Source organism: Falco biarmicus, chromosome 11 (genome assembly GCF_023638135.1).
Source record: "Falco biarmicus isolate bFalBia1 chromosome 11, bFalBia1.pri, whole genome shotgun sequence".
NCBI lineage: Eukaryota > Metazoa > Chordata > Aves > Falconiformes > Falconidae > Falco > Falco biarmicus.
In genome coordinates, this window is record NC_079298.1 from 32,586,001 (window position 1) to 32,610,883 (window position 24,883).

Sequence of the window (24,883 nt, forward strand, 5' to 3'; positions counted from 1 at the left end):
TTTGTTGTGACCATGTACATTGAATTGCACTTTTAATAACAAGCATCACACTTATATTTCCATATTGTACTTTATATAATACGTGGATTTGTTATACAAGTACTGGCAGTACTGAATTGCTCTCAGAAGTCTGGCATTGCTGTTTTTTTTCCTAGCACTCTAGGATTTGTGGACTTGGGACACACCCAGGAAACAAATGCAACTCCAAACCTGGAAAACTTCATTGTAATGGAGTTGGAGCTTTGAGGCTACTCTCTGTTTTTTGTGCTAAAGTGAATCCACCTTGGATGGCAGACACTGAGGGATTTGGATCATGCTCGATTAGACCCTTTTCTGCATTCATGTGCCATGTTCAGAGAAGCCACAGACTCTTCTTCCGTGGGAAAGCAATCGTTCCCAAAGCTTGAGAGAGCGCTCCTGGCACAGCTTTTGAAGGTGGTATCAGCAGTGGTGCAAACCCAGGGATTACTGGAAGCAGGGAATTGGGATTTGGAGAAAAATCTGAGAACATCTGTTCTTGTTTGCATTAGTAGTACCATCCATGTATTATATAAAATACAAAAATAAGGGAAATGGAAAGGAAATTAGTACAGCCCAGTATTCTGGTGGTATCAAATCACAAATGGAATTTATGATACCAAACCCCTTTGATGTATTTATCCCCTTGTGATTCAGTTTCCTATATATTATTCTATATATAAGTTATAGTTTTTCAAAGATACATATATATTCCTTTACAGGTTAAATAAAAGCAAGTCCCACTGAATAAGAAAATAAGAGGAAGTAATGTCCTAATTCTCTACCCATATCTTTTTTTCTTTTTTAGGTAAAAATAGCATGAAATACATTCAGTAGCGAAGCAGTTGGAATCCAGGAGAAGTTGAGAGCCCTGTATTCCTGGAGGATTAACCTGTACGTGTTAAGTCACGATCCGAAATAAATTATGTAGACTTCTGACTTGGGAAAGATAGAATCTTGATCAATGCTGAGTATTATTTATCCAGTTGCAAATTCTTTGAATTTCCCCAACCCCACCTACGGATCAGCCCAGCTTTAAGGGCTGCCGTGATATATACCTAACCAAACTTGAAAGGTCCAAACTTGAGTGCTTCATTGTGTCTCCCCTTAGTAGTATTACCTGGAAGGAGGTAATGGGACAGCTTCCAGTAGGATAGTAGGATAACAAACGGAAAAATAATCTAGTTCAAGCCTTTGTGTTTGCAAGAACCACATGATGCCTGGCGCTGTGTGTACTCACCACCCGGGGTATGTACAGCATTAGATGTGTAGCGCAGCCAGCTGTTTGCACAACAGCCCGTTCTGCAGGGCTCAGCTGCAAGAGAGGCAGGCTGGTCAGCCAGAACAGTCCCTCGGTCTTGAGGGAAAAAGCTCTGCCCTGATCTTCACATTCAGAGAATAACACATACTAAGGTTTTCTCTCTAGCAGTTGGAAGAAAACCAGCATTGTAAGATAAGAGTGTTTCTCTTTTCAATGCCAAAGGTATTTAGGCTTATTAGATTATGCAGAAGTATGCCAATTATCCCTGAGTCTAACAGTGAATCAAAGTAAGAGGTACAGTACAAGTAGTTTCATGGATTTCACTGCAACTGGTTAATAGAAGGAAGGGAACAACCCTACCTTTATCCCGTGGAGAAAGCACATAGCTTTCAAGTTTTGATACTTCAGTGCCAGTAAATTCAGGTTTTTATTTACTCCTAAATTGCCACATTCAGTCAGTGAGTGTCACTGTGACTCTGAAGTCAATGGGATATTTCATGCTTTGTTGAGGGGCTGGATTCTTGCTGTTCTTGACTTTCTTATCTCCCTCTCCCCTTGTAAATGGCTGGTTTTATTTTGTTTTTAACACAATGGCACAGATGAAAGCATCTACCTTACAAGAAATTTTAAGGGCCAACCAAGAGAAGTCCTTTAAAATGTCTAACAAGGGAAAAAAAATGCTTACCTGTGTAAGCAATGAAACTTAGCTGTAGCAAATCATATGCTAATTAATGGGCAGGACAAAGGATGTTGTTTGTCAGGTGGCAGTACCGATTACATGGCTGACTACCTTTCCTGAACATTAATGCATAGGGACCTCAGGGATTTTGCAGTTTCTTGGATTAACACCACACATGATATTTTCTATTTTATTGTTTTTAATTCTCTCTGGGTGCATTTAGAATTTAACTAAGTGAAGTAAGTCCTATTACTTTAGAATATTAAGTTTGATTGACAAAGATAATACAAGACTAGTTCACAGATGTACCGTGTAACTAAATCAGCCTTGCTTCATTTATCCTGTAAAGTATTACAGTCAAAGTAAAAACAGATTCTTTTTAAAGTGAAAAAAGCACCTCAGGCACCTCACCCCGCAATATCGGGCATCTCAGGAACAGATTAAAATCCAACAAGGTAAAACAGTTGTACTAAAAATACTCTTTGGAGGTCTGTCCCCAGTCAAAGCAAAGGTTTTATTTCAGAACTGTGCATTCTCAATAAAATCAAAAAATAAGTTTTGGTTCCACATATATATTTATAAAATTCAAATTACCTTTAATGAAAGTTTGATGTGGACGCATAGTTTAATACTGACTCAGGAAGAAAGTATTAATCACTCCAGACTTGGGAGCTATGTTAGCTGTTCCAGTACCACATGAAAGTAACAGTTTCAGTGAGACTTTGATGATATTTCCTGCTGAAAAGGAACGAGCCAGCTATCCCTGACGAGTTGGTCTGGGATACGTGTGCGTGTAGCTCTGTCACCTGCTGCTGAAAGGGCTAATTAAAACCCAGATTTGTTTTCTCACAGGAAGCTAAGTTTTCCAATAGCATGTACAGTCAGCAGGTAGAACTTTAGCTTGCCTGGTTTAATCCTGCAGTCTTGCTCCTTTCCTTGTTTCTGAATATCACTAGGTTTTTTCATTAAGATAATGCCATAGAGCTATTTTCTTATTCTTTCAGTTGTTTTGAGAAGACACAGTATCCACGTAAATATTACTCTTCGAAATGCCACTGCTACAAACACTACCTTGGATCTACAGATGAAGGGTGAAAATTGTTTACTGCCTTTATGCCATTGACTTCTGAAACTTTTTTTGCTGATGTAAGCCAGCTTCCATACTAGAAGGTTTTGAAACCATCACGGTTAGCCGTTAGCAAACATGTTATGGAAACTCAACTTCCAAAGCCAGAGAGCTGCTACACTCAGGAAGATGATGATGTGTCAAAGCTTGTTCCATGAAATGTGGTGACCTTATTTAATGGTTCTTTTTTGATGAACTGGGAAGTCCCACTGCCAAGATCCACTTGCACTCGCTCGACCCTTTGAGATGATTTAACTCATTAACTTGGCAAAACACTAACCGGGGGAGCAGGAAATCCACCCACATATTTTTGTTTGTTTTTGATCATCTCCAGTAAGTGCCATAACAAGGACAAGGGACACGACTGTACAGCAGGGAGTTGGAGGGGTGATATCTTTGAGCAGCACTGAGCTGTTAACGTTAACTCAGCTACTCAGGGAATCACAGTCTTACCCATTTTTTTATTATTATTATTGCATTTTTCCAATCAAGGTTTTAAATTCACTTCTAATTATGATTTAAGATAAATGAAACGAGAAATTCGGACACTTGTCAAACCATCAGTGTCACTCATTGGCACAGTACTCAAATGGAACAATCAGATGCCCACCAGCTATTCTTAAATGTCACTTTGAATTTATTATGCAGTTCATTTCAAGTGTGAAGCAGAACTGGTAAGTGAATGACTAATACTAGGTTTAGGCAGTCAAGAGAATGGAAACATTTATGTAAATATTATTAGCAAAAAAGTGACCAGGGAAAAAGATCTTTGTTACAAATATTTGCAAAAGAAATTCTGCTTTCCCCCCCCTTTTTTCACGTTGTATTAATATATCCAGATAATCACTATTCTTGCAGCTACATTTTAAAATATTAAAAAATTTTAACCCCTTAATCTTAGAAGAGAGAATTTTGTTGCAGTACAGTTGTGTCAGGATACTGATTTTATTTTGATCTCTACTTCAAACAGCTGACTGCCTTTCAGAATCATTCATTTGGCACAGGTAACATTAAATCTGTACTACCCTGTTTAAAATAATTCACAATTATGCTTGACAACAAAGCACAAGATGGGTAACATTAGATTTTATTGTACAAAACTGACAAGATATGGCATTCCTTAGAATTAAAAAAAATAATAAAACAGAACTAATGTCCCTGGAACAATTTTGTAAATGGAACAATTAATACACAACCTTTAGTCCAGCAATGACATTTACCTGCAAGACCATCTTTAGACATGACAGGTATAGTTAAAAAAATATTCCATCAGTTCAAGCAATAGTTTAGCTTTCCATGAAATAAGTATTTCTATAAACACTTTATGTTCAGTCAAAACAAATGCTTTTGAATTTTCTTACCTTAAGAGATATAAAACAACCAGACAGGTTTGGGAATCATCAGAGAAGTCTACCCCATGGGAAAGTCTAGGTTTTGTATTCCATTTGAAAATGTTTGTTTTTACAAAAATAAGTAATACCAATGCAGCATTTCCTAACCAAGTATTTCTAGCAAACCGATCTTGCTTCTGTGATGTTTTATTCATCAGTGCAGCACACGCCTTTTGAGTTTTCTATTTGATACCTCAATTTCTGTGTCAAATTCAGAATTTGAATATAGACCCAGGGAAAGGTTTTCATTGTTTTTACTCATAAAACCTACCCTTTATTGCACAGGATTTACAAAAGGTCAAAACTATGCAAGGTCTCCGCTCTGCTTCTCAGCAAAAACATCAAATAAATGTTGAACAGTTTTCCCTTTATCCCAGTGGAAGGGGTTTTTTCTCGGAATTCTTTGTATAAACACTAAACAAAAAAGGGAACTAGATAACTGCATGTTAAATTCCAGTTCAGCTGGAAATAGCCTTTAAACAACAGTGCTACAAAGAACTGCACTACTTGCATTTCTGAAGAAAAAACAATCAAAACTAAGAAATTATCAGGGAAGCTCATAAACAATTGTGCCAAGAGAGCACAAGACTATCTTTGCTATGGCCTAAGCTTTACAAAAAGTGCTTCTCTGCAGGACGCAGTCACTGCGATAAACTTCTGAGATGGTCCCAGGGCGTAAGTTATCCTAGACACCCGCACACACACTAGTACTTATTACACTGTGCTTTCTATGAAGAGATTATGATTCAGTACTTTACATTTTCCATTCTCTCTCTTCCTCCAGAAGAAGAAAAACCTTCTATGCAAGATAAAAATAATTTTGAATAATTAGTCATGTATTAAAGACCTAGTTTTGAAGTATTTATTTAACATCTAGTCATATAAAATAAAGTGTAAAAGTATGAAGGTATCAGAACGTGGCTTTCAGCAAGGCAGTTTGGGAAGTAAGAATTCAACATAAAACAAGAATTATTTTTTTTTCCCCTTTGAAAAGGGTCACATCAGAATGAATGAAAAACACCGAAGAATTTCACTTCAAGCCTGCACTCCTGCCTTTTGTCCTTTCCCCAAGAGGAGAGACCACTGGAAGAATCCTCCAGGGTTTCAGCTGTGTTGTTCTTTGTGCTCTTGTATTGGGTCTGGCTGGAACTATGTGCTGCCCTCCTTGGATGGCAGGGGTGGCTGAGGCTGCTGCAGTGGCTGTGTGCCTGTGGCTGTTTTGATAGAGTTCAGGGTTTTGCTAAACCAAGAGTTTTTGGCAGCTTGGATTTCGTTCATAAGGGCTCCTCTCTGGTGCTCCAGCTCCTAAGAAAGCAGAATAGTCAGAATTGATCAAACGACAATTAATTAACTAACAAAAAAGCATATTCAAACTCAGTCCCTGCAATCCAGCACTTTCCCTGTGACCTCGCAGGCACTGGGGAGAGAAAATAGGTTGAAATTGCAGAAACAGCAGAAGATATTTAGATATACAAATAACAGTCTCTTTTCTTTCTTTCTTTTTTTTTTTTCTTTTTTAAAGAGAGAAGATTGTTCTGGAACTTCACAGATACACAGCGTTACAGGTATATGGCTCCCTTTTTGAACAATTTTTTGCACGACTCAGAACTATTCTGGACTGAGCACGAGGTTGAGGAGACTGCCCTGCTGCTGTACTTCGGTTCCACATACCTGAATTTTGCACTTGGCTTCCACAAGCTGCAGTTTGGTCTGTGCAAGTTCCAGCTCCATCTCTCTCAGCTGCTTCTTCAGTGCATCCTTCTCATCATCTATTTCTATGCCTTTGTTCTCCATGCTTACAGCAGGCAGCTTCAGTGCCCCCTCCTTACTGAAAATCTCACTGCAGTGTTTGCAGGCCATCACTTTACCCTGAAATACCCAGAAAGCTCATTTTTAATCCACGTCACAGGAGTCGCTATACTTCCCGGAAGAGCCATTTTTATGTTAGACTGCCTTTCAAGTCAGTAATCTTGAACTATCTAGCACTGCAATTTTCATATGGGGCATGAAAAGAATTTGAGAATTTCATGAACAATTTCCAGGGTATATTAACCAGTATACAAATTCTTAAAATCTACTTAGCGTGCTCTGTCTAAACACAGAGACTTTGCTCCTAGGTTAGAATTACTCAAGCCCTCTTGCTACCAAAGCGTTGTAATATTTTACAGTGTTTATGCCAGCACAATTCAGAAGAGTGAATTATACTGCAGAGACTTTTCATCTTCCATAAAAGCACTTGACCAAATTAATAGAGATTGTGATATTTTAAAGAATGCCAGGCAGCTTTTCCGTATTTCCAGAAGCAAGGAAGCAGCCTGTGCGCACTGCAAGGGCTGATACTGTCCCGTTGGTGCCGGCTTAGCATCGTACAGGATGGCCCTTTTTGGCCACAGTGCCCGACACACGGCGCTAAGGTTCTCATGCTGCCTGGAGAGGTGAACCAGTTACTTACAGCTGAAAATATAACACAGCTGGCCTGGCTCGCACAAACTAAGACGGGGTATTGAGCTACTTCAGCAGATTACAGAAATATCAATCCTAAAATTATTTTTTTAATCAATGACATTAAAAAGTCACTAAAAAGCAACAAATCTGGTTCAGCTTGAGTACTAAAGAAAACTAGAAGCTACAGCAGAGGGAAAACAATTCTGCCTACTCAGGAGTGACCAGGCTGAGGGACGGAATTACTACCTGAGGAGGAATCATTTAGTGTGGCTGTTCCTGGTAAGGGCATTTAGAGAAGGCAGAGGAACTGCTATGGAAATTCTGAGGATGGCCCAAGCTGTGCCAATTAATTAAGCCGACTCTGCTTACATTATGGAAACCCAAATATTAACATTGTCCCATTCAGCCAATTCTGACCCCTCACGGTGCACACCGGAGAAGCAACATGTTTTCTCTTCTAGAGAGGCTATTCCCCCTCCCCCATGTAATTAAAACATCCAAGTAAACACCGTCTCGCTACATTTTTTGCCAAAAGTATACATTTCAATAGGAAAAAGAAAAGCCAAGTACTATATCCACTTCAGTTTGAGTGTGATGCAAGGAAGCGTGAAAGGAAATGAGCCCTTTCATTGTTTTCACCTGATGAAACATGCATGTGGGACTGTCAAGTGTAGCTGGGTGGACACCGCTGCTGTTACGTTAAACTTCAGCTCACATTTTGTTCTGTAGCCCTGGCATTTAGCAGTGCTTGCGTTAGAAACATCCCCTATGTAGAGGCATCGCTCTCACCTTCACAACTTCCAGTTCATCTTTACTGGCTGCTTGTTGTTTTTCCAGCCTGGTACTCAGCTGGGAACAAATCTGGAGCAGAGAAAGCAGTTTCTTAGCTTATGTTAACTATACTCAAATATAACCTGTGCTTTTTAACAATTTTTGTTAGAGCCAACATTTCTTAAAATTCTGCCTCACTCAGGATTATGCACCCCCCCCCCCCTTAACAAATGCACTGCTGCTGATAATGAGACCGAAAAACGGCAGCATTCAGTACGGAACCTGAACACAGAGACTGGAATGTTTTATGGATGCACTGGTTTATCATGTTTATACTACATTATGTCACAAAGTAAAGAAGCATTCACCCTACAGTACTAAAATTAGCTACAGACAGGTTATACCTGATTCCCTAAATTAGGAGACTTAGGAAAACCACAAAAAGATTTATGACAAATTACAATGCTTGCTCTCCGAAAGCCTGAAATACAGCACCTCTTATTTAAAGGATGACATCTGCAACTCCGAAAGCTTAGCTCTCAGAACAGGCTGAAAGAAGAAATACCAGAAAGTGTCTCTAGAATGGTACCTGTTTGTACTCTGCAATAATGGCTGTGGTTTTCTTGATCTCAGATTCTGCCTTCTCTAGCTGCTTCCTGAAGACTTCCTTCAGCTAGGCAGTGAGGGAGAGAAGTTACACAGTACACTGAAAGAAGTTCTCAAAACGCATCACCAGATTGTTCTCTCAAAGCCTTGCTGTGTTTGCAACGGTTCTACACCTTCTTCCCACACTCCAGTTCTTCAGAAAAGTGTCTGATTTATTCACTATACTAATACTTACTATATGCAGTTATAGCCAAAAAGTCTATGCTGCGGTGCAGCGTATGCCTGCTTAGAGAATTCTCCTGGAGGGTAAATCTCTTCCTCCGCATTAAATGGTGGTACAGCGTGGTCCACAGAATGCAAAACAAACGCATTACTGTGAAGTGGTTTTTACTGATTTTGGTTTTGTTTTTCTGCACGCTGTCAGAGCAGGTTTGGGCAGGCAGATTATTTGGTTTTTTGGAGATGGAACAGGAAGAAGAATCTCAGCACTATCATTTTCATCTCCCTAACAGAAGAAAAAAAATAATATCTGTTTTGGTCTGTGGTGCTGCATTAAAATACAGCTAACTCATTCCTCCACCGTTCAGAACCACTAAGTTTTGAGAGCCCTTTCACTAGGAAAAACGCCTCCATTGCTTGTTTACACCCAATAGAGAACTCGCCCTCCTCCATTTTAGACACACACAATTACCGTTTGATTGTTGTAGTGACTGCTGTCAAACGGCAAAAACAAAACCTGGGGTATCACTTTTGAAACATACCTTCACGTGTGGCAGTATTCAGCACGTCGGATACATAGGATTAACAAACTAAGACTGAACATTTTGCAAACAAGCAGGAGGCCAGGTCTAGTCAGCACAATCCTCCCAGCCCTCAACCCTGTGCTGCTGTTGGTCCTAGCTTCAGGCAGGAACGTTCACAGCTTGACTGCAGGGAACCAGCAGCTGAACCCAGAATGGCCTCTTATTAAGACAATTCCTCCAGCTCCTTGTTTAGATAATTAAAAGAGGTCTGATCATGTCTCCTTAGTTGTGATTGCTCACCACCAGTGAAAATTAATATTACAATACTGGGAAGAGGATAAGGTGTAGAGAACTGAACATTCAGAGCTCAAGTAAAGGAAAACACTGAAAAACATACTTAAAAAAAAATTTACCCCAGCACTGTAAATTTGTAATTGCAACTGCATTTTGAAGTCAAAATCCTTGCTGCAACTGCAACATACTCATGCTCTTCTGCATATCCTTTTGTGTACATTTCCTTGCTAAATGTTGCTAAAGTTGGAGAATGCCTTACCTGAGCAGTTTCCTCTTCCTGCTTCCGTTTCTCTTCCTCAGTCTCCACTAGCTTCTGTTTGGTCAAGAGAAGTTCCTTGTTCAAGACATCTGCTTTGTCTTCAGCCTAGAATTAGAAACGCTGCTGTAAATCAGATGTTATCTGTGCCAAAGCAAACGTGTGGGTCTACACATCTCAGAAATTCTGCAGATTCAGGTTCTAGCATTGCCTTTTCCTGCCCTCTGATGGCTCACCTAACATGTTTTAGATGGAATTCCCTCTTCAAGAAGCCGTTTATCTGGGTTACTTCACTGTGTTTCAACAACTGTGCACAAGGACCCTTTTGCCAAATGTTTACTGACGCCCAGATGGCAAGCAAGTATAGATGCTATGTCCTAATACAAACCGAATACAACAATGTATAGAATACTTTTGTTGGGAACAATATTAATCTAAGCGAGAGCAGCATGATTTAGCTCCTGTGGAACTTCACATAACTCATTGGGTTTTCTTATCGCAAGTGGGGAAACCAGGTAGTACGGAAAACATTGGGTGCCTGCACTGTGCCCTACACGGTGCCCACGCAAAGGCAAAGGCAAGCATAAGAGACAAACAGGACCCCAGATAAAACGGTTTATCAGTGCAAATAAGTATTACCTGGAGAAAGCTGATACTGTGTGCGTGCTGGAGAGTATGAATTTTCTCCTTTCTCTGAAGGGCCAAGCTTATGGTGAAACATACTGGGACTGCTCTGTTTTTGGGAGCACTATCCTCACCGATCAGCGGGAGAGAAATGTGTTTCTCAGTGTCTGGACATATTCTGCTGACCTCCCCAGCTGGGAGGTACTGCAGCACACCGCTCCTCCTGTTCAGTAACTAGGTGACAGAACAGACAATGCTTGCAGTGGAATAATACTTAGTTTGCTGAAAACACAAGAGGGAAAATGGCACTGGAAACAACGCGCAACGGTACAGGACTTGTCTTTCTGTTGCAGTTTGGTGTTCTGCCACTGCTGGTGGTATCAGCTGATCTAGCTGCTACAGTGTTAATTATTAATGAGAGTGCTAGTGGCAATTGTGGCTAGCAGAAGAAGCTCCACCAGGGGCCACGACTGAAAAGGCGGACTGAGGATTCCTGCATTGCTTAGTGTGTCTATGGCTGTACAGGAGAAAGGAAAACAAGCAGCGAAAGAACAGAAAATTGGTAAGACTGGCATCTTCGAACAGAAGAACTCTGGGATTACAAGGATATTTTTGATGAAAGATCTGTTTAAGATATGCTTTGAAGGAACTACAAATCTTTCCTCCTTTTTTGTGTTCATTCCAGGTTCTCCAAACACCTGCGGTGGTGTACAGTATCACTTGTCCTCGCAGATGAGGAGTGCAGGAGCACAAAGCTTTTCTTTCAGGTGGGGTGTGGGAAAACTTCACGGAGCCACTCTCATCTACAGAAAGACTGCTAAAATGCAGGAGAGGAAGGAATGGGACTGGCAAAGGGGTGTGCTTGGCAGCCTTGAGAAAAAGCAGGCACGGGCAGCAGCAGGCATACAGCTGCTTTATGCACAGCCATACCCAGGGAGGACTGTGCACCCCAGCGCGCTGCTTTCGGCCTCAGCACGAGCCTGCCCACTCCATCACCCAACGCGCATCTCTGCCTGCGTTTGCTCACTAAGACAGCTTGGATTTTTACAGTCACGTGGATCCAAATCAGCAGAGCCTACCTGTCAAGGATCTGCCTAAACAGAAATACAAATTGCACAACGGCGGTCATTGATGTTTACAATTTTGAGGTTAGATAAAGAAAGCCAAATAACTACAGGAAATCAAATTGAGAGGCCCTTGCAGGAAAGGATTTTACATTATGAAAGGCACTACAGCCCTCACTGAGCAAGGGACTAATCACAGGCTGTGGTGGAGTGTGGCCCTCCTGTGTTTAGTACCTTAGTAAGAGCTCTTACAGCACGTACCGGTACTGCATAAACCACTCCAGAAACAGGAGGGTTGAACGGGTAGTTCTCTTCAGCTCTGAGATAAAGGGCTCTGGATGCAGCTGCCCTCCACATTCCAGTCTTCACAGGAAACAAAAGCAGTTATCAACAAACACCCAGGAGCCCTTCTAATTTTTGGTGCCATGTCACTTTGTTACCTGAATTTTGCTGGCTGCACTAAAACTGCTGTGAAAAACAGATCCACGTAAGGTGGCAAGACATTCTGCAAGACAACTTCCCTTGAAATTAGCCTTTTGAGGAGTATGTGGTGCTTTTTTCAAGTAAATGTTTGTACTTTGGTATCTACCTAAAGGTTATGGCTTACATTTTCTAAAACAATCCATAAGAGAGAAGGCGCGGTCAGCGTTGGCAAGACACCGCTGTGAATGCCTACAGCTGCACGCATGTGGAAATCCAGCCTTCTGCCTGCAACCAGGAGTGAGGTTGTCAAGAAAATAATGGCACATATAATTATACTTTTCATGTTGTGTTCATGCTTTCACTTGAGCACAGAGCAGGGCTCCTAAAATCGGTGTTGCCAAGCCTGAGCTGGGTCCCATCTGTGTTAGCATTACCTGGTCCAGGTCATTCCGTAAGGCAATTTTGCTTGTTACAAGCTCATGGGCAAGGTCATCGTTCTCCTGCTCCAGCCGCATGCTTGCTTCTTGGAGCCTGCGGTTTTCCCTCTGCAGGAAGAAAGGAAGAACCAGAAAAAGAAGTTAATCCTTATCAATATTAAAGAGCAATAAGCGAGTATATTGTGTGTGTAAAACACCGAGAAGGCAAGAGTGCACATTAAGACAGGACTGCTGCTCTGGGAAACAACAGTGAATTAAGCCAGCAGTGCAAATGCAGCTGTTCCACTTACATCCCAATGGTTATGATTGTGTCGCATTAGTGACACACCGATTGTAGGGTTTCTCTGTCCAATGTAAACACAGTCCTCTCCACAAAAGCACTTAGTTTCTGCTTGCCCATCATCAAAAGAAATCAGGCAGATAAAATCTAACCCAGAAGCAGTGAACAGGGACCAATTAAAAGATACTCATAATAATGTTTCCAATTGAAAGCAGAAAGCTGTCCTGCTCCATTTTACATAATTTTGTCTGCAGGAATCCATAAAAACAGTCCATTTTGTAAATGACGTAGTGCCAACTTCCCATCTTCTGTGGGACCGCTAAAGAACAGCATTTAGCTCATATAATCCTTATCGCCATTTGTGCACTTTCTGCGTAACCTGTGCCAGTGACAACAGCATGTGTTTTCCAGGATAGCTGCTGAGAAAAAGTGCCAGGTGGAGAGGGGACCTCACACCCCAAGCACAGGCCCAGAACCCGCTTGGCAGGCGGCGTGCCGCAACGTGAAATGCACAACTTCGAGACTGCAGGCCCTGGTCCTCGGTGCGCTGCCTGCCTTACCCACTCCGCACCGGCAGAAATGACTACGGAGAGCACTAGCTAGAGAAGGGGAGCACACCCGAGAAGAATGTACAGTAGTAATTCGTGTTTTTTCAAAATCGGTTTCAGTGACTGTTCTTCTAGGGCTGAGAAACAGAATCACATTCAAAAGATGGCTGTGGGTCAGTGGACTTCCAGGAGTCCACATCAAACACACATCTTCAGAAGAACACAGCCAAGCGGGACAGATGGAGGTGCCCTCCTCCAACGGATTTTAAGAGAGTAAACAACGTGCTGGCCTTCAGTCGCACGCTGACTTGTGTCTCTTTCATACCAAAAGAGACTGCAAAGGGAATCTGTGCACTATGGAAACGGAAGGAAAAATGGAAACGCGTAGGTGGAGGAACAATAACCTACATGCTGAGATTTCAAAATGGACCTGTGCTCACTTGAAAGGTAAGTTATGTTCTCCAAGACAAAACAGAAAAAGTGAACATATGTCAGTGCTTAAGACAGCAGAAAAATCTCCAAGAGTTGTTCAGCAAATGCCTTCCTACAAAATGTGATTTCTTTGCATAAGCACATTATTCACCTGCCTTCACTTCCTCCTGCTCGCCAGCTACACTCAGAGATCTTTCCAAACTCACCACCATGAAACTGCAATTTTCATTTCAGTTGCAAGAAGATTTCGCATGCTTTGCTTAAACAAAAAAGGCCAACTACCGCTCTAAGAGGATGCTAAAAAAGGTCTCTTCTGTGTGGAGCTTCCTCTGTGGCAGGAACCAGAACCTCTACAAATACACTCTCCTTAATGTGACCCTATTGTGCAACTAGACTGTGCACTGCCCTGTACAGGAAAGTAAGTTTGTTTCCTTTCCAAAAGACTGTATTTTAAATAACTTGTTTTGTTACCAAAACTGTAAGTAAAATACTTCTGTTTTAACACAGTTAAAATAACCACTGCTAAAAGATGCGTAACTTTGGGGATCTTTTTTTATTTTAATTGCACTGTATTCTGTTTGGGACAAGGAATTTTTAAAAGTAAAATTCTTCTGTAGGGATAATACAAAGTGTAAAATCAAACTGCAGTCTTTAATAACAATAGTAATTAAAAAGGCTCTAATGTGTCTCTACTTCTGTATTTTGTTCAGGCGATCTTGGAAATGTTGATTTTTATAGACACAGATCTGCCCGTGAGCAGCTGTCAGAAAGTGAATTGAGTTCACCTAAAAACCGGGACCAGATCAGCTGCAGCATTAATATCCCTTTTCATGGGGATGTTGCTTAGAGGGAGAAATCAGCAAATTCTTAAGACTTCCCACAAAATAACCCAGAAAGAATTTTGCTTTAACATTTTTGCTATGCTTTTGCCAAAAGCTTCGGTGTCCGCAAAGCAAGCTGCACAACGTGAAGTTCGAAGTTCCTGCTTTGCATTCACAGACAAGTGGGTAAGCAAGCTACGTGGCTGGAAATGCGTTATCCTCCTCTTAAACTAGAATGTACATGGCACGTTGTTAGGAAGTAAAGATCTCTTACCTTGGGCATCCAGTCAATAGCTAAGAGATGTTTTTATCTCATTCACCATACTTTTAATTTCCAGCTGAAAGTCTCTTACAGGGGCACCTTTACTCTTCCTCCACACAGGGCAGGATGTGCGATCAGATGGTTTGTCTTTTCCAGCTCCTCCCCCCAGATCTAGCCGTGAAACATTGCCTCCTTCCTCAGGAGGAAACTCTTAATCTGCTTAAGTCTAAATAAAACCTAACGGTACACAGTAAAGACAAAAATAGCAAATAGTGCTTTTCATGTGTAGCGACCTGTTTTCAATGGCTCTGAAGTATTTGCGGGGTTTTATAAAATACCGTTTGCAAGGGCATGAAGTTCAGCAGATGGAGCTGGCTCGTTACAGCAGGACTCACATCACAGACAGCATTTTGTAACCTGGCATAAGCCAACTAGTCAGACCTGCTGGTTGTCCCTGGTGTAAACAGGCAGCTTCCTGCCTTTCCTCTACACACCACTAACAATTTACTGACTATGACAACAATTTCCTTCTCTTCGGCATCGCGCAGTTTCTACAATCAGTAAAATAAGAGATTCCTCTTTCCCAAATGCCTGCCTCCCAGTTACAAAAGGCAGCTGGTGAACTCTGGTTAGCTTTTAAAAGGAGGATACCGCATTTCCACAAGGGACAAACACCGCTGATACATACAAACACAAATAAACTTACCTCCTATAAAGTCACAGACCAAACACTGCTTTCAACCATTGGTGTAAAGACAATGAAAACAGGATATAAAATAATATTTAATACCAACAAAGACAGCCAAAAAAAAAAGAAAAAAAAAAGTCGCTGATTCTTCAGTGTGTTTTTGGTTCTGAGTTTTAAAGAGGATATATACTTCAGCTTCCATCACACACTGGACGGAGAAAAGTAAATTTGAAAGCAGCAGGCAAGCCTCAGTTCAGGAAGACTGAAAGGCTGAACTCCACCCTCTGCTTCCCTCCAGCCAGCACCAAGGACCAACTCCTGACAAGATTAGTGGCGATGATGCATCCTCTCTGTGCTGCTGCTCGAGCTGGGTGTAACGAGTCACAAACCTTGTTAAGCAATTCAGTGTCACACTTTCTGATGAGCAAACACCCAAACCCCAGATCTTTGGGCAGGAACAGATCCTCAGCGGTGGAATGAAAACACTGATTAAAATTCACTTCTCTGGTGTGAGCAAACTGAAGTCTTTTTAAGCCCATTGGAAAGAGCTTTTGGAAAGGAGCTCTATAGGAAAACCTCGTGAACCTCCTCCATCTAGAAACCCAAAAGGCTTTTACAGCAAACTATCCAGGAAAACCTCTCATGGGAAGCAAGACAGAAGCTCCTGGAGGTGGTTTCTCTTTTGTTTGTTGACTCTGAAGAAGCATTCCCCAAAGTGCCCCAGCACACTTTTTTTTTTAGAAAAAACACAAACAATCATCCACATAAAGATTCATCTTATGTTTTTCCTCATGACGGTTACCATTCAGTTACCCGTGACTCTGAATAAAAATGACCAGCTTATTAATTTTTGCTTCCACTTCAAACACGTGAAAGGCCATTATGTCCAAATCACACATTTATTCAGACAGATAACTTCTCCACTGCACAAGGTCCACAGAGGAAAGGGTGTTTCTACTCTCAGAACAGACCTGTGTGCACAAGCAGGGTCTGCTTGCAAAACTGCAGCCCTTCTCTGCATGCTTACATACCCTTTATTATAAATTAAGAAGTCCCAAGCCCAACTCTGGCGATTTCTCATCAAGGAAACCCAAACCCTGTTACATGAGTTGTTCTCACCCACAGAAAAAAACCCCATAATATATAGAAAAATATCAAACTATATTGCTATTTTTTCTGTATGTGCAACTCAATTTTCTTCCTGGCTTCTAGAGGGAATTTGTAATTTGTTTTAACCAAAAGTCATGAAATTTGGTGACAAACAGCAATTCAGAACACATTTACTTTTGCAACTTTTAAAAATCTGACAAAAATGTGATATTGGTTATAAGCAACGGAAAACAAAATGAAAAAGTGTCCATAAAACCCCCACGCTTTTCCTAAATAATACCTGTAAATACAGAAAGAAACAAACACCAAACCCAATGGCACTCTTTAATGCTGTTCCTTTGGTAAGTCAAACCACAATCAACATGTAAAATACGAGCCAGGCAGGAACTCCTGCGGCACGTAACGCAGCTCGTGGCAGCACATGAATTTAACCTGTCAAGAGAACGCGACCGGTTAATGGCAGGGCAAGATTTCGCAAACCCAGCCCGTTTCTGGAGCCCGTGGGGGTCTGGGGTCAGGGGTCAGGAGGAGCGTCCTGCCGGGATATCCCCAGCTGCCCTCAACCAGGAAGCATCTCTGTCCTGGCGTTTTGTAGGAGGCTGCTCAGGAACACCCTTCCCACGCTCAGAAGCACCTCTAGGACCCGAGTGCTGCGGAGGAGGGGAAGCCACGCACTGTGCCCGCACACTGCTCTGGTTCAGTCCTGGTCTCCCTGGGATGCCCAGGTGACAGTCCCACACGCGAGAGCTGCAGTGGCTCCCGCACGTTCCCCCCGCAGCACTCGCAGCGCAGTGGGGATGGACCAGGAGGAGGAGGCAGCAACGCAGCAGCAGCCCCACCGCCACTGCAGCGGCTGCTCACCCCTGGCGCTGTGCGCGGCACATCTCCTACTCTCTCAACAGTCCATCCAGCCATTTCCACCGAGGGCAGGTCACACCGAGGTGTCTTACTCAAGACATCCTTCAACTCCGAAGTGCGTCTCTATGGTCCTGACAAACGGCTATTGGCAATAAAAACCAAAACATGCTGCAAACAACAAAACCTCTAACAACTACAACTAAATACTACCAACAGGCTGAAAGTCCATTTCCTTCTTGACCTATAAAAGGAATATTTCTGCAGGGATCTCCACTCCAGTGATCCCATCCAAGAACCATCCCCACCCTGGGCGGTAAACCAAGAACTCGCTTTGTTTTGGGAAGAGAAACTGTAAAAATGACACCGATGAAGGTCCCGAGGGCACAGCCCACACAGAGCGCACGGGGCAGAGGGAGCGGACAGCAGCGCCGCGCTCAGAGGCAACGCTGGCTCCTCGGCAGTGCAGACTCGGGTCTTTTCCCAAGCCAAGGCTGGCTGGGCAAAGTCTAGCTCTGCGGCTGCCAAAATGAAAGGCGTTTCTAAACACACGGGCTGCGGAGTGATTGTTTGAGGGGCAATCAAAGTTGGCTCTCCACTTTCTGCCTGCAAGGACCCACACAGCCTGCGTTTCCTGCTGCCCCTTGGAAACCCTTGAAATGTCGATTCCTACCAGCCTCAGCTGGACACACTAATAAAATCGAAAAAGCAAGAAAAGGAACAGAGAGCACTTACAAGCAATTCTCCATGATACTCATCAGCTGAAGGATTTGTGGGGACTCTCTCTAATCACAGCATCGCTAAGAGGATGAGACTCACTCCCCCTTCATAAAAAAAAATAATCACGCAGCAAGTTTCAAAAGTGCAAACCAAAACCCCAGGTGTGATCTTGACTGTGACAGTGACTCACATAAACAGGGGCCAAAGAGTCACTTTCTGCATCCTCATCTGCAGCTTGGGGATAATGTTATTCACTGTCCACCACCCAAGATTAACTATTTAATATGCTTCCACAGAGCTTTAAAGAACCCTTATTTGTTTTCTAAGTATTATTTTAATTCCACAGTACTGTAAGTGAACCGCTGGAAAAATACTTAGTCAGAAGTTAATCATCAGCATGTTGTGGTTTTTTCTAAATAGGCCATACTACTGGCTCTCGGCTGCTACAGCAGTCCCAGTTCTCACAAACAATAAAATCTACACCCTTTAACATCAAAAGAACTACACTCCAAACACCATTTTTCACAGGTAAATGCTTTTTTTTTTTTTAAAAAAAGGTCAGTTTTACTTTCTCTGTACCTGTAACTGTCTTGTCACATTTATGAATTACGGCATCGTCTTTCACTACAGATTTTCATACTGCGGTTTTCTGAACATGGTGCACTTACCTTATATTCACAGACCACATAAACCTGTTGCACCCTGTATGATTATTTACTGCCCCACACTCCTGGCAGACCCTGTACCAACCGCAATGTCACTTAACATATTAAGGCACAATGAAGTACAGCAGGAAAACAGTACTGGTACATGTAAGCAATGTCAGTTCCCAGCTAACCGGGCAACGGGCAGTAAAGTGCTTCATCTCTGGCAGCTTCACCTAAAGAAAACTCAGTTTTTCAAAACAGGGTAAGCAATAAATGGATCCTGAACTCTAAGTGAAATCTATGCCTAGAGGCAGCGCCTCCACTACACAAAAATCTATGGCAACAGAATGCAGCTATGACAATAAAAGCAAATACATTGGAAAGATAAGCAATGTGGACCCAAAATTGAAGAACTATTCTTTTTCAGTGAACTATCAAGCTATCTTATTAATAAGTGAACCTTTATTTATCTGCTGCTTTAAAGCAGGATATTTATCACTACTTATTCTATTGCAGTAGTCCATTGGGACCCCAGGAGAGCTCTGGGTGCCACTGTACTAGGCACTATGTTAACAAAAAACGACTAATGTTTGGTATAAACAGAGCCGAATAGCAAGGATCGCATCAGTCAAGGAAGAGTTCATCTTCCAAAAGTCTCTGTGGATGCCACTGCACACAGCTTGGGCTAGAACAATGTGTATTTTCTCCTTTTTGTGTCTGTAGCTGAGAATCACCCTTTGTTTCTGCGTCTCATGAAGATCTCCCGTAAAAGTGCAACAGCAGGAGAGTTACCTACAAACATATAAACTGAAAGAAGAAAAATATTATATGTGGCTACTTGCAGACGTCTTGAGAGTTGCAAATTGTGATTGAAATATTCACGGAAAAAACACTAAATCCAAGTGTTCCAAGTGCTTGTTCAAGAAAGGGGATGAGTTTCACCTGCCACCTAACTTCCCTACGGTCTGCATCAGCATATCCCAGAGAGGTGAGCGCAGTACACGCACCCCTGCTTCGCCGCCGGAACCGGGTCACTCCCCATGGGACTCGGGCAATGAAACAGGTTCCCACATAGCATCTCCCCGTACCTTGTATCTGTCCATAGGATCTTCCTGCTGCAGCTGACTCTCTCGCATTGTTTGGTACTCTCTCTCATATTTCTTCAGCTTTTTTGTGGGCACCTGTGGAACAGATTTGGAAAACATGCATTTAAAGATTAGAGGAGCACCAGAAAGGCTGTCTGAAAACTCTCCTTGCAAAGAGGAAGCCAAGGAAGTGCTGGAAAGCTGCTGCTGAGTACGGTCACTCCCCATTGCCCCCGCCTTCCCTCCTCAGCATGCCATGTCAAACACTTCCCAGTACAGTTCACATCGACAGAAATCTTTCTGTGCCTACTGCTGTTACTCAAATAAGGAAAAAAAAGGAAAACAAGAGTGATGCAGAGACATTTTGGTAAGAGTAACAAGAAGAAAAAAAGGCATGAACAGCGAGCAAGAGAGCAAGAGGAAAATATGCTGTGGTACATATGATTCACCAAAACAATGCCTTAGCAAGAAAAATGTTAAAAGTGAGGTTAGAAGAAAGGAGCGTTCATACAAAAGAAGCGGACAATTCCCCGGGGGAGAGCCAAGAAATGGATTTTATTGCTGAAAGAGTATTAATGTCTAATGTGACCAATGCCCTCCTGAAGTCTGCCAGCAGACTCTGCTTGGCAAAGGTGGAGACGCTGCAGTGCTGGCTCCAGCTGCAGCAGGGAAACAGTGAGGCAACCACATACAAATCACAAGCAAATTCAGTAAACAGCCATGCAGAAAGGTCAAGTTCCAGACCGCTCGATTCTGGGAAACACAGCTTCAACTTAAACCAAGGCACACCAAGAACACCTGTGTTCTTTTAAACAAAGCTCCAAGATCCTCTGCTTTACTTTCACCTTTTAATTGGATACACAGTGCTGTGTGAGTGATCCCGTCTCTCTCTGGGGACCTCTGATGGCATTGCTCTACCCCAGCGCACACAAGAAGCTGGCCCTGCTGAGTGTCGAGTCATCTGCTGGCAGATCCCTACCGCCATGTACCATCATCACTCGTAAACATATGCTTTTCCTGGATCTGTCCTGTAGGTATCTGCTCTTCTTGCATATATTGATAGTGTCTAGCTCACTCCTGGTGTGAGGACATGCCACTGTCACCTTGCCTTAGGGCAAAAAACTACTGCCAATGAGCAGAGATACATGTCTACATGCAGTTTTGGCTTATGTTTCCCTTTACTGGTTTTCGGCCCAGTACCTCCTTCCTCTGCAGCACAGGAAGGGGCCGAGGAAGTGCTCAGTGTTGCTGCAGAAGCTTCTGGGAGGTACAGTTAGAAAACGTGAAACCCACAGTCTGCAAAGCACCGTGCACAGAGGTCACTAACGCCCACAATTCCTGATGAAATCTTAAACCAACCCCCCTAAAGAAAGCAAAGAGAAAGGGTAAACATGAAAACATGAAGCAACTTGGATAAACATACAAAACAGTTTCGATTCCATGACACTTAACGGTGCAAACCACAACGAAAGGAAAATGACTAAATCAGAGATGCTTTTTTATGTTTCAACCGAACGACATTCAAGATGCAAGCCCAGCCCGTTTGGTCTTAGCTCCAACTTGAAACTGTTCAGGTTACTTAATATTCAAGAGCAAGAAATCATTTCAAAGCGGTGTTCTAAATGAAGTGAACCAGTCACACATCCGAAGCCTGATCAATTCCTTCCTTCCATGATGCTTACTGGGATCTCATTTGGAGAACCGGATCAAGGTTCCCAGGCTGGGGTGTTAGAGGACGACCTCCAAACCTAGCCCTGTGCTGCTGTGGAGTTTTGTGCTCCAGTACGCGACCAGCAGAAAAGGAAGATAAAGATGAGGGAGACACTGTGGCACAGTATGGCAAAAAGGTGCAACATAGGTGTAACTTAGAAGATGACCTGTTCAACCAAACGTTTTCCTGATTCTTGATGCTTTTCACTAAAGACTTTAAAGTACACATAAGAACTAAGTCTCATTACACAGAGCGAGCTGCACGAGGACTTCAGTAAGAACCCTGTCCTCTGAAGGAGCGGGAAACATGATTGTTTTGGTGTAGTGAGAAAAGCGTGGAAAGCAAAGGTAGTTACCCAGTCCCAATCCTCTTCCCCCCAGCAATTCCCCCATGCACAGGGGAACCCCCCCGTGTCATGTGCGCGCTGCTGCACCCCTCAGCCTGGCACTGGGTGCTGGGGACTGCCTCCTCTGACCATCGCAGGGACCCACCAACGCCTTCACCTTTGCAGCTGCCGGCAGCAGCACCCTCCTTTTTGCTTTAACCACGAGATTCGCTTAAATGACTTGTGAACAAGAATCTGCAATCCAGGGTATCCAGGCATACTACAGCCGAAAGGTAATAATCTGAGTAAGTAACTCTTACCAAGAGAGCAAAAGGGATACAGCACCGCTATGACCCCCGTGCCTCCGCTGAGCGCTGTGCCACAGCTGTCCCTCACCAGGCCGAGCCACTGGTGTGCAGCTCTCCTTGCCCGTTCATTAAATATTGATTTTTTTAAGCTGCCTCAGAGCAGCCTTATTTCTCTGGTTTCACCTTGCGTTCTGTATCAAGATGAGGCAGAACTTAACTTGCACAGAGTCTGTTTGGCATTTCGTCATCTGCCTCGACAATACCAGAAGCTAACCTGAACACATCACATCAAAAACCGTATGATGAGCAGGGGAGAACAAGAGTCAGCTGCTTCATTTAACTCTGCTCTCCACCACCTTCACAGCCCCTGTTTCCACTCACTGACAATTCACAACCATTTCTTAACACCCGGTAATTCATCCCTCCAACCCTTCTTACCTACATGTTCTCCTTTACTTTCTTAAATTCTAATTCATAGCTGTGAGGAGGACGACACATGGGTCCTCAGTGGCTGCGTGTGGGATAAGCTCCCTCCCTCACCACTACCAGAGCTATCCATGGCTTGGGATGACGGGAGGTTCACGTGCCTGGCACGTTCTTCAACAAGCAAACAGCATGGCAACACTGTCTTGGCAATACTGACAGTAAATCGTACCGGAATCGGGGATCAAATCATGAAAGGTGTAAGCACCAGGGTGTAAGCATCGTGTTGCAACACAGAAAACTGCTTCTGTGCTTTTTGAAAGGGTACCATGACTTAGGCGTGTTCACATCTATTTATGCTACAACTTTGCCTTAATTGGAAAGCAGTTACCTAAACACAGGGAAAGTCTGTCTTAAGGAGTTGGAGGGAGGGGGGGAGAAATTCCTGTTAGGAAACCAGTCCATACTAATCCACTTATAAAATAGATACCTGAACAGATATGCTTAATGACTTTGGCAGGGACTATGCTTCACTGTTACTGTCTGTTTGGCTACATTACTCAAAGGAGCTTGATAATTTATTCCAGCATTTTCTTCTTCTGAGTATACACTAATAAATAAATAAATAAATAAATAAATTAAAAAGCCCATTTCCATATTCCCCAATTTAATTCCCTGGAACAGTTTGTGAATTCAACAAGGGACTTCTCTGTAAGCCCTTTCATAAGTGCATAGTGCTAGCTATGCTTCAATCTTCATGGACTGATCCTGCACAGAGTGTGCTCATAAATTTTCTGTAAAAGCTTCTGCAGTATTGATTTCTTCTTTCTTTAGCACCGTTGGGTATATTGGTTAGAACTGATGGTTATCAAATTTAGGAGACTCTTACGGTTTACAAACATTTCTCATCTGTTTATCTCAGTATCTTATCTCCTTGACTCGTTTTATTTTATTACGTTCAAGCACAAAATCATGTCACAACTAGTCGTACATAGAGAAAAAGCCATGCAGGGCATCTTAATAAAACATCCACGCGGAAGAACTGAACAAGCAAAACCTCTTCCTGAAAAAACCCAACAGGCTACTACAGTGAACGTGCAAAGGACTCACTGCAGTGAGAGGATAACATGGCAGGTGAGAAACAAACCTACTTTGTTTTTAGCTGCCCCCCTGCTCAGACAGGGCTGGGAAGATCTGCTCCACCTTCCCTTGCAGCCCTGCGCGTGGGCAGCGTGCCACGCGTCGGCAGCCGCCCAGCTCCAGGAGACCTCTCCCTCGTTTTGCAATTTCTTTCGCTGTTTACAGACAGTTCAGCCTGACCTTGCTGGATTAATAAATCACACACCTATGACTCCTTCCCCCCAAATGTTTTATTGCTGTATTGAAGCATGAGCACTCAGAGGAGGCAGTTATCATTATGTTCATTTGACAGCCAAGGAAATGGAAGCAGGGATGTAAAGTGATTTCCTGAACATACTGAAGACAGCCAGGGGCTGATCCAGACAGGAAAATCCTATTACCTGATTTCTGATTTCCAGCACTGCCACAATGACAGGCTGAACACAGTATCTCCCAGATTCCCACTTCTCTATCTAGCACTGCATAAACACTCCAAAAATATACTGTACCACCACACCAACAATGTAGCCAGCATTCTGTGATCTCTGCACTCTGTACATTTTCCTCTGTAGCTCTCACCTCAATGTGCAAGTTAAAAAAAAAAAGAAAAAAAACCAATTAGCCAAACACGCAATGCTTTCCTTTCCCATTCTTTGAAGAAGGTGACTTAATTTTCTGTTTCACTGGTGATGGATTTGCTTGGTATTTCAAGACTGAGGTGAGGGACCTGCATCCCTCCAAAGGCAGGGTTGCACCGTGTGCTGGTGACCGATGCAGGAGACTGCCAAGCTTGCTTTGGGCGAGCACCCACAGCAGCCACAGCCACTGGCTGCAGCCCAGCTTCTCTTTTATTCATCCATCACACACACACCCCAGGCTGCGGTCCCCATGATAAGCCCAGACTCTTCTCACTGCTGCAAAGCAGGACCATTTCCAAGCACGTGTGATGCCCAGGAGCCCGGCTCAGAGGCGAGAGGACCAGCTCCAGCTCACTCGGGCTCAGCTCAGCCCTTGCACACAGCCAGGAGCCCCAGCTGCAAGAGGCTCTCACTAAACCCCTGCCACGTCTGCCCCTCTTGAGGAGACCCAAGTTATGCTTGTGCATACTTAGGTGTCTTCACACTGATTTAAAACAACGCTAAAAGCAAGTGAATTTCAAAATTACACTTGGCTCTGTGAAGTGTGTCCTGTGAAGACAGTGAGCTTTAAACGGAACCTCAGCAGGTTAGCAACAATTTCAGATCCCACGCATCATCTTAGTTCACACTCAAAAGCTGTATCTTTTTGTTCCAGTTAATACTCCACATTTAAAAGACAACTAAATCAGGTTCAAAGAAGGATAATATAGCTCCATTTAAACACTTAATTAGGCCAAATTAAGGCTTTAATGTAACAAAAGCATACGAAGAAA

General features: G+C 42.9%; 1 protein-coding gene across 9 annotated transcripts in view; it reads right to left on the reverse strand.

The window, feature by feature from the left end:
- Positions 1 to 4,155: 4,155 nt before the first annotated feature.
- RABGAP1L (RAB GTPase activating protein 1 like) overlaps positions 4,156 to 24,883 on the reverse strand; it is a 254,822-nt gene continuing 234,094 nt past the window's right edge. For 6 of the 9 annotated variants that reach the window (XM_056355824.1, XM_056355827.1, XM_056355823.1 and 3 more), the window contains 7 exons: positions 19,590 to 19,682; positions 12,136 to 12,246; positions 9,594 to 9,698; positions 8,281 to 8,364; positions 7,710 to 7,781; positions 6,147 to 6,344; positions 4,156 to 5,780 (listed from right to left, as the gene is read on the reverse strand). In XM_056355824.1, coding sequence (XP_056211799.1) covers positions 5,625 to 5,780; positions 6,147 to 6,344; positions 7,710 to 7,781; positions 8,281 to 8,364; positions 9,594 to 9,698; positions 12,136 to 12,246; positions 19,590 to 19,682 — 819 coding nt within the window. In that variant the 3' untranslated portion in view covers positions 4,156 to 5,624. The other 3 variants (XM_056355829.1, XM_056355832.1, XM_056355828.1) reach the window with 2 other exon arrangements.